The sequence below is a fragment of the Mytilus trossulus genome, unplaced genomic scaffold (assembly GCF_036588685.1).
Source record: "Mytilus trossulus isolate FHL-02 unplaced genomic scaffold, PNRI_Mtr1.1.1.hap1 h1tg000085l___fragment_1__unscaffolded, whole genome shotgun sequence".
Classification (NCBI taxonomy): Eukaryota; Metazoa; Mollusca; class Bivalvia; order Mytilida; family Mytilidae; genus Mytilus; species Mytilus trossulus.
The window spans coordinates 5,203,360-5,214,123 of record NW_026963295.1 but is presented as its reverse complement, the minus strand read 5'-3'; the positions used below and the strand labels follow the sequence as shown (position 1 = coordinate 5,214,123).

The window sequence follows — 10,764 nt, the reverse complement described above, 5'->3', positions numbered from 1 at the left end:
AAATTGCAAGGGCATTTGTTTGTAAAAATGAAATAAAACCTTGCTGTGAAATTGATATATCAAACTTAAGACAGTATGTCATGTGTGCGTAGTTAATCAGTTACATATTATTTTTTATTGATTGTAGGTTATGTTGTACTTAGATCTCTGTACTATTATCGTAATACCACTGTTAATAATAAGTGCGTGTTACATTATTATCATAATCAAACTATATGGTCGCAGGAGTGGTGCATTTATTCTAAATAAAAGCAAAGATTCAGGTAAAATATTTTACAACAGTGGTAATTATATAAACGATTCTAACATTAAGTCCTTCAAACACTTTGAGTACACACCAGTGGTAAGGAAGGAATATATTGTTTTGGCTGTTCCGAACGTACTCCCTTGACATATGCCGTTTTATGAATGAGCTATCCAGCGTCATAACCCTATGTCGTCAGAATATAAGACTTATAGGAGAAAGTACACGATTTTGGAACTGAAAAACATTATACACAAGCAAACACACACACACGATGCTCAAGTGTGTTATATACGCCATGCTTGTATATTTATCAGACACATAAGTAAAATTTGTATTTAGATTACACCAAACCTATCTGAATATTTTATTATAAATAGTTTAAGCATGTCAGTTATTCAGTTTGCTCCGTTCGTTTACGTCAATTTGATATTGCTTTTATCATGGGAACGGCAAATAACACCTTCACCGAGAGCGATTAGATCAAAAACAGTTGCTGTGTGTTGTCCTATAAGAATCACTCAGGGTAAAATAGTTGTCATACCAAGTCCAACCCGTGGTAAAATTACGACATGTTCAAGCCCTTATGAATTATTTCGTAATTAAATTGTATGTGTTTTCTCAATATTGAAGGTCGTACTGCTGCCTAAAATTACTACGTCCACCTATTTCGCAATCATTCAGCATATCTTTTAGAACTCAAACATATTTGTTCAGTTTGTATTATAAATTAATATAACTAAAGGAATATGTAAACTGAAAAAGGAGTTTTATCCTAAAAGCACATGGATTACTAGTATATGCAACTTTGGCATCCGACATATACGATGTCGCATATACTTGAGTAAAAATAACAAAAATAAGAATGAAACCTTCAAAACAATTTGAAATTACATTTAAATGACTTGGAAAAAATCCGTATCCACGAAATCAAGTGTATATATATTTCGAGCATACGAGTTGTGTAACGCCTCATTAGACATTTTGCAATTCAAACCCATCTAACTGTAACAAACATGGACGAGTAAGTACGATAGGTGATATGTAACCATTAATCATATTAAAAAAAAATATAATTCAATTCAATTTATTTTAGAAACATTGAACCATAATCATGTATGCATTTATTAATTAATCAGCAGAATTAATTATAAAAAAAATATTTAAAAACTGTGAGTCTGTGTGTTTTACAATATTCGAAAAAAAACCAAATGTATGCATGCTTCAATGATACAAACATCATTAAAGATTGAATAACATTTCGCAACGATATTGAAAGTTGTATTACTTTTATTAGGTTATTTAACTCATAAAGAGCGTTTGGTTGTGTATACAGCTCATGTTTTTATTCGTACAGTTAGTAATGTTACTTTTTAACTTTTCTGTTGTGTTATTTTGTCTTATTACAGATGATGATTGCGATATAGATGTTAAACATCAAGCTACAGGAAAGGCCAAGTTCAGAACTATCAAACTAGTATGTGTTGTCTTTATAGGTACGAATGTTTCTGCAGTTATTTACTTTTTTGTTTTGATGGAAATAATAAAATATTGTTTGAGTACCATTTAGAAATCCTTTTATACAAATCATTATCATGATTATGCAGAACAAGTTAACAATTGTAGGACAAAGAACGGCCTCAAACACAAAGCATTGGCTGCAACCGAATTACAAACTATAAAGGGCCCACAAACTAGCAATTGCCAAACATTCAAACAGCGAAACAACAGTCTAATCTACGAATATAACGAGAAACAAAAAAACACGTATAAACCACACAATCAAACGACAACCACGGAAAAAAAGCATCAGAATAAGGATAGTTCCTTACAAGTGCAGCCGATTTAAAAACTATATCAGATGTAAAATTAATCTGAGACAGTATTGTAACATAACAAAAAAAAATGACTTGACTCAATTGAAAATATTTGATTAACAGATACATAATGTGTTCAATAGTTTTTTTCTTAGCCAATGCGATTAACTTAGACCGATGGAATCATACTTGTACCAAAACGCATTAGCGCTTTCTTATCCGAATAATGTTTTGTTTTGAATAAAAAAAAACAAGTCATAGCAAGTTTTCTTTCTTTTCAGCGTATATTATTTGTTGGTTTCCAATTACCTTCGCAGCTATTATGCTACATTATAATCTAGCGCAATACGGACTGTGGTTTATTGTACTGTATATGCTTGCCCCGTTAAACAGCCTGGTAAATCCACTGATATTTTTGATTTTCAACCAGAAAATGTTTCGGCATAAAAAGAAAAAGGGTTTAAGCAGAACTACTTTTGATGCAGAAACTCAGAGAGTAACATTGTGCAGCTAGATGAATACTGATTATGAACAGATTCATGATTTGTGCATGCTTGATTTGTTGCAGTCTATAGGGAAATCTTGGTTTCACCGTTATTTATAGCTTTTGTATTGTAAATATGCTAATTGCGAATATTAAACAATTGAAGTAAAATATCGACTTGTGAACCTTTGTGTTAAATGACTATTAAAACATTGTAAAATGACTATTTACAAATACATGTGTTGATAATCAAGTATGCAAACCCCCTTTACACCGTACTCAGGTATGTCGGTAAAATACTTTATAGGAATATGAAAATGTGATCTAGGTAAAATGTCATCCCGTTTTCTACCGTCTTCCTGGTGAGATTTTTTGGCATAATTATTTTCGATTTTAATGCTTTTGCAATTGTCTTCGTTTGGTGTCGAATAAGATTAACAACTATAGTATGTCCATTATATGGAGGTATTAAAGTAGCAACATTGTGTCAATTAAATTCACCAGAAAAGATGTTAAATGCTTTGGGAAGCAAAACGATTAACACATCGGTAATAAACCCCAGGTGTTTTCGAGTGGCTCGTGTTGCTCAGTCTTTAGTTTTAAGTATTGCATTTTGTGTACTGTTTTTGTATTTTATTCTCCTATTTTTTAGCCACAGAGTTGTCAGTGTATTTTTTATATATGATGTGGTTAGACCAATACTATATCTTTATCATATATTAATGATTTAATGGGTATCACTCTTTATTGAATGTAACAAGTTAAAATGCATTTTACTGTGAAAGCCGTGTTTAAGTATTTTGTTCTTTAAGTATAAGCCAGATTTGGAACATCTTAATTAAATACAGGGTATGTGTTGCAACAATGACTATTTTGCTTGTGTTGCTGCTGTTGGTGTGTATTTCTATTAGACAGCACTTGACAAAACCAAAACAAGAAACATGAAAGTTAATCATAAGGAAACCCGGAATGCCTTTTTTAAGAATTGTTATTTGGATGGAAAGTTATCGCATACCACAGCTTCCTGTATCTACATGACTAACAAGTATAGTTGGTTCTGTCAACTTGTACGTTACAATATTCTTTTTGTTTTAAGAAAACAAAGTTATTTTAATACAAATGAAATGAAAGTGATACTTATTTCATCTACTGTGACGTCTTTGAATTTCATATGTAAGTAGCGTATGGGTAAACAAGTAACGATAAATTTTGGCTGCCATCCTGAATTCAAAGTCAATGCATATGCAAATTTATATTTAATTTTTGTGTTTCGTTCTTTATTTTGTTCATACATTACTTAGTTATGTCGTTTAAATTGTTTACATTTTCATTTTGAGGCTTATAAATACCTATGCGATATGGACTTACTGAGGGCGTACGATGACCTATTGTTGTTAATTTGTATGTCGTTTGGTCAATTAAAGTGAGTTAAATCATTGGCAATCATATTATACTTTTTTTATACTTGCTAAAATAAAATCTATTACTTAAACTGATATATATCTAACTTTAAAGATTTACCATACCTAAAAACATTTTTTTCCTAAATATAATAGACAAAAACCAACAGAACAAACACACAACACTTTGTTGTTCGTATATAGATATATAGAGATGTGGTATGAATGCAAATGAGACAACTCGCTATTCAATTCACAATAAAATTAAGAAGGTAAATATGCAAATGATCATGTTTTATTGCTGGCCATTTCGTGCTAATTCATTAAATCTTGTTCACATTCTTCTATAATATCTGCTCATATCGTGATATTCCATAAGTTCTTGTATTGAATTTTCTATAATGACTCCTCCAAAGTGCTACTTGATATATACATATGTTTTTCTTTTCCTAGTAAGTCTTTATTACGTATGCATTAAGCTGATTCCATGAATATTGGTCACTACATAAGATATTCCTTACTGTTATCTCCTCTTACATATCATCTGCTCTTCCTTCGGAACATCTTTTGATTAAAAATCAAAAATACCAATGGATTAGCAAGGCTGTTGATTGGAGCAAGGACATAAAGTACTATACTCCACGTTCCGCTTTCAATATATTTAAGATTAAGCAAAAACGAATTAATCGTTATTGGTGCCCAACAAATTATATATACTGAAAACAAAGAACAATAGAACACTCTTATTTTTTTTAGATTGAAGCTAAGCTAAGTACTGTGTAAAATTAACAAAATTGAATAAAACAACAATGTTTTACAACTGTAATACATCTTAATTATGTTAACAACTGTGGTTAGTCATAATTGGCTTAATTTCTTCCATAAATCTCACCTTTCATCACTGCTGTACAACTTGATTGAGACAGAACACGAGGTTATAACCAGCCCAATAGCCCAAACTTTTGTGCTGACATGGGTTATCATTGTTATGGTGATTTTTATAAATTTACAGTTTACAAAACTTTTTAAATTTTAAAATACTTACGCTTTTTTACCTCAGGAATATATAACTTTAGCTGTTTTTTCCAAAAGTTTTATGAGTTTTGGTCCTCAATGCTTTTCAACTTTGTTTTGTATTTGACCTTTCACTTTTTTGGATTCGAGCGTCACTGATGAGCTATGTCAGACGAAACGCGCGTCAAGCATAACTAAAAGATTAAATCCTGATATTTATATTCATTTTGTCTTAGTACCTATGGCACATCTCAATTGTTCCAATATCTGTGGTACATCTTACTTGTCTGGTCATCTACAGTGAATCTTAAATACTACACAACTGGTGTACAGCAATATTGGCTTCGCAACTGCAGAGTTAGTCAATTATGTCGACTACACAACAATCGTCAGACTAGTGTGTTCGATTTTAAGGGTTAAACGCCATATAAAAAAGAAGTCGAAATGAATAACAAAACATTTATCAAAAGAAGTGTCAAACATGGTAAAGACCATATTTTTTAAAGGATCGAAACAACAAAATGCATACAATAAACATTAAGAAAGGTTGAATCTCACCAAAAACAACTACCAGCAGTAATTTTATGGTTTTGATCTTTGCCTTTGAAATAGCTGTTATCTGAATACTTCTGTTGACATCTACTCCTATAATCAAATATAATCTTACATATTGATTATAACAACAACATAAATTTTCAATATAACGCGTTCATGGACGGAACTTGATTCTACTTGAATCTCCCCATTTAAACATAGTTCAAACTCCTCGCTAAACAATTATTCAAAATATATCAAATTGGGGTTTTGTTGTTTCCAGACCAGGTGACAAAAAATGTGTTTTTCTAGAATTTTGATAATATTTGTTTGCTGAAATTCGAAAATTGTAATACCACAAAAAATTAGGATTTAATTTTTCATATACCAAGAATATAATTATTGTTTTTACCTGTTCGGTTGTGTTTTACTTTGATAATTCCAAATGTCTCTCTCCTCCGTATTTTGACGATAATAAGTATGTAACAAATACTTATTACAATGACTGGTATAATGATAATGGTGCATAAATCGAAATATACAAATCCCTATATAAAAAAGATATATCAAAAATAGTTATAGAAAAATAATGAGTATAACTATTTGTTAAACACTTCATGTGTATGATAACTATAAAAAGATACGTTTAATAACATTTCGACACAACTTGTTTTAAGCGTTATTGAACAAAAAAACTTTTATTGGATCAAAAGGACAATATACATTTCAATCATAATGCTTCATCATTTGTATGAATCGGACTTTTCGCCTATGAATACCATGTGAAATTTAAAAAAAACTTTGTTATTTAGTTACAACTAATCGCCATGTTTGCATTAAACGCATTGCTACTGATATTATGTGTGCTCTTTTTTAATTTGTCATACCATGATACATTGTTTTTTGTAGTGCTCGTGTTCTAAATTCTTTGTTATTTCTACATCATGTACATGTACTGTTTTTGGTCATTGTTCCTGTGATATCTTATAATCCTCTCTTCGGAAACTCAATTAAAACTATTTCAAATCATGTAAAATAGTATCTTACATCTTCTTGGTCATATGCATGTAAAATCGGATTTCAAACATCTATGATTTTAAATATTTTGGTAAAGTGTTGATGTTTAAGCTGTTGCATCTTTAAGCAGTTACTTAATCTTATCATTGCGTAGATATGAGACACAATGAAAAACGTACTTACTAAACTTGGCAACTCATGTCTGCACTCTCCTGTTTTTTTAATAAATCTACCTTGGATCCCATAAGGTATCGCTAGGATGCAACCAATAACCCATGCCGACAGTGCAAGTCCATAACGGTACTGTTTTCCTTTAGATGCAGCTGCCAATGGTTTAATAATAACATAAGCACGGTCAATTGATATAACCACAATGGCATAAGTTGACACATAAAAAGGAACTTGTGAAAAATACACGTAGGAAATATAACACAAATATTGATTCCAATGAACATTAAACCGATTAAACAAAGTATCTGGTAACACATATAAAAGGCCTAAAGCAAAATCTGAAAGAAAAAAAAAATCATCGTTAAGAAGAATCAAATATTTGTTTGTACAATTTTTGCTTTGTTTATGCTTTTAAACTCGCTTTCAACACTTTAAAGGAAATTCTCAGTACATGTAGTATGGGTTGATATAACAGAAAACACAATCTATATTTCAGACTAAAAGACAACTTATTGACATGTTTGAAATGATATATTAACATTTGTATCTCATAATTCAAACTCTTCATCGTTTCAATAAATGATTCAAATTCAATGTTTTCAAGTTAAAAAAAGAATAATAACATTTACCTGCTATCGCTAAATTAGCAACAAAAAATCCCATTCTTGACTTTCTGTCTCCAATATGTAATAATACAATAACTACAGTGTTAAAACATATAATTCCAAGAAAAATGAGGAATGATGTCCATTTCAAAACCTGTGAAACATTGATATTGATTATTTTTTTATGTTTTAAAACATGCTTACAGGGCTCACATCATCCGTTACGTCAAAATAATGGACTCACATTCATATGTGTATGCAATGCAGGATCAAAGAGACCGAGGATACGCCATTGAACATGTTGAAATGAAATCTTCTTTATCTGTAGCATTTTTTATTTGTGTTTTTTCATAGAGCTCCTTACGTGTTCTGGACTTATATATATTGGGTTCAAAGTATTTGGCTATAATCAATTTTGATTATGACATTTTCCAAAAAATGTAGATTCATATTGTTGTGTTAAGCCATGTAGAGACGTTAAACCGTATGGATCGAGTTAAGTTATTGCGGGAGGTGTTTAAACAATTATTTTGTATTGACAAACTTCAACAAGAAAGAAAAACAAATGCAGACAGTTGTTTGTTTAAATACATAATATATTACCTAATAAGTTAAGTAAGTTAAATACATAGCTTACCAGGTCACTGCTGGTTGATACGTCCTTTATGGTCGCGTTATAAGTCACATTTGCATTGGTCATATCATGAACTATATCCATGTTGAATGCTCTCCTTGCTAAGAGAAATGATATTATTGATATTTTTAAAAACAATATGAGATAATGGGTATACAATATACAATGAACTGATGCTGAATCGTAATTCATAAAACAGAAGCAGGTTAATACATTACGATTGATTTCAAACAGTTAACTACAAAAAATGTGATAAATTATGTTATGTCGGTTTAATCATCTAGTACACAATTGATCCCGTATGTAGTATCTCAAATTTAACGCCACAGAAAAGCATACTAATTTTGAATTTTCGTCTTGAAATTTTCCAAACGCAGTTTGAAGCAGTGGATGCGTGAAAAGCCGGATTATTATATACATGTTTATTATTAAAAAGGGGGTGACTGGTTATATCTACATGATTAATATTGTTTGCATGGTTTTGGTCGATGTCACTGTCGATTGACGTTTCGTCACCGACGGTATCACCAGTCTGCTCTTCGGTGTGAAGAAGAGTTATACTTTTTGATTACATTTATAAATATTGCAAAATTACATGAGGATGTTTGCTCCTCTACTTTTTGATTTTTTGCCAGATTTTCGGAATCCTCTGGTTTTATCATGTTATAACATTAACAAAAATTGCCCACTAACCCCTACTTTTCTTTTCATATTTTTATTACATATTATTTGAAAATCCATATTTCAAAATCTTATGAAATCCTTGTTATTTTTTTCATAGTTTTTTAAACAAAAAAGGTGCCAATGTTAAGTGAAGGAAAAATCTAGAGCGAATTATTTCCTGCCAAATTTTCAACGGCTTATGTCTCGAAAACAAGCACACGGACACTACCTTTTTTTCTGCTGTTTTAGTTTCTTTATTTATATACTTTCAATTTATAACGGTCTTTTAAAAAGCTTGTTATTTCTAAAAGAGTAGCGAACATCCTTAATATATCGGAATGTCATTATTTATACGTGTATACAAACAATAAAATATCATCCTTAATTTACCATTGTTTTCTAAATATTCTAGTCGAATTCAAATTGTTTTTTTTTTATTAAGATTCGTTAATTTTATACTTAAACGCCCGTAAAGTATAAACTTTTTAGTATTTAATTTGTAAAAGTTGTGAAAACAACCCGTTCTCGCTTAGGTCAAATGCGATCATTGCTACATTTAACAAATAGATATAGGAAGATGTGGTGTGAGTGCCAATGAGACAACTCTCCATCCAAATAACAATTTAAAAATTAAACCATTATAGGTAAAAGTACGGCCTTCAACACGGAGCCTTGGCTCACACCGAACAACAAGCTATAAAGGGCCCCAAAATTACTAGTGTAAAACCATTCAAACGGGAAAACCAACGGTATAATCTATATAAACAAAACGAGAAACGAGAAACACGTATATATTACATAAACAAACGACAACTACTGTACATCAGATTCCTGACTTAGGACAGGTGCAAACATTTGCAGCGGGATTAAACGTTTTAATGGGCCCAAACCTTTCCCTTTTTCTGAAACAATAGCATAACATCACAACATATAAAAACATACGATAAAATATCAATTGGCAGACTTAACTCAATCAAAAAACGTATGATTATAAAGACCATAAAGACCTTTTTATATCATTACGTAAATTATAAGATAAAACTGGATCTTCCAAGGTGTTTTATAGTTTTGTGCATCGTTAAATTTCAGTTCTAGAGATTGTATTTAATTAATTTGTGATTACTTACACGTTTTAGACCCACTCTGCATAATTTTCAATTATTGATATTACAAAGAAAAAAAATAATGTTTGAGTGTATTGGATTTGATAAAAACTTTTAAACCAGACGAATCCATACAACATACTTACTTTTATTAGTAGGAATCACTATTAAAGTCCTTTATAGAATGTAGAACCAGCAATAAAGGTCCTTCAATTTAGTTTTAGTTTATTGTAAATTGTAACGATATGTTTAACTTAGTAACACACTACATATAAAATCTGTCGGATATACATATCTAAATTGAACGAACATTGCGTGAGTTATGTAGTGAACCAGATACTTTATTATCTTAAATTTCATGTATATCACAATAAGTATTAACTGCATCTAACACGATCTTATGAATTAAACATAATAACAGAGGTCCTACAACGTCCGTCAGCTTTATATGTCCATGTTGAAATAATTTGGATGAGTAAAGCAGTGAATCAGATGGTTAATGTAAAATAATTATCTTGAATTACACTTATTTCATAAATTTAGTATATAATTAGTATATACATTTACATATTATGCGACTGCATAATCAAACACACTATAATGCATCATGAGGATACGTTTTACTTAGTAATTTGTTCTCAAATTTACGTATATTCCTTTATTTCAGATTTGCACTTTTACATCATTTTGAATATATACATATTTTTATGCAAGATGAGAAGATATAAATTAATGCAAATACATCATTGAAATCCTGTTTTGCTTTTTATTTTGCAATGGAAATGATGAGGTCATGAGTCTGGCGATCAGGAACTGTTATCTCGAAAAATAAAAAAAACAACCAAAAGATCAAAACACAAATTTAGCAAAATAGAAAATGATAGAGTATTAACAAGCTATATTACATAAACATAGGTGATGGAAACTGCAGTTCATCAATGTGTTTATCTCATAAATAGATTCACATGATAACGAGTGCACATAAATATAACATACAAGCCTAAAACACCAAATGATCTTTTAAAACAGTAGCCGAGCGTTTCATATTGTCTTTGCTACATCTGATATTGGAGTGATT

General features: G+C 30.5%; 1 protein-coding gene and 1 long non-coding RNA gene across 2 annotated transcripts; both read right to left on the bottom strand.

Annotated features, from left to right (window-relative positions):
- Positions 1-4,456: 4,456 nt before the first annotated feature.
- LOC134699878 (cardioacceleratory peptide receptor-like) lies at positions 4,457-7,249 on the bottom strand. The gene is made up of 5 exons (XM_063561280.1): positions 7,243-7,249; positions 6,694-7,019; positions 5,906-6,041; positions 5,518-5,604; positions 4,457-4,661 (listed from the first exon to the last, which is right to left on the bottom strand). Exons 1-5 carry the CDS (start codon positions 7,247-7,249, stop codon positions 4,486-4,488), a joined length of 732 nt encoding a protein of 243 aa, XP_063417350.1. The 3' UTR covers positions 4,457-4,485.
- Positions 7,250-7,329: 80 nt separating this feature from the next.
- LOC134699877 (uncharacterized) lies at positions 7,330-9,912 on the bottom strand. Its single transcript, XR_010103689.1, has 3 exons — positions 9,833-9,912; positions 7,924-8,021; positions 7,330-7,440 (listed from the first exon to the last, which is right to left on the bottom strand). It is a non-coding gene; the product is annotated as an uncharacterized LOC134699877 (long non-coding RNA).
- Between the last annotated feature and the right edge of the window lie 852 nt (positions 9,913-10,764).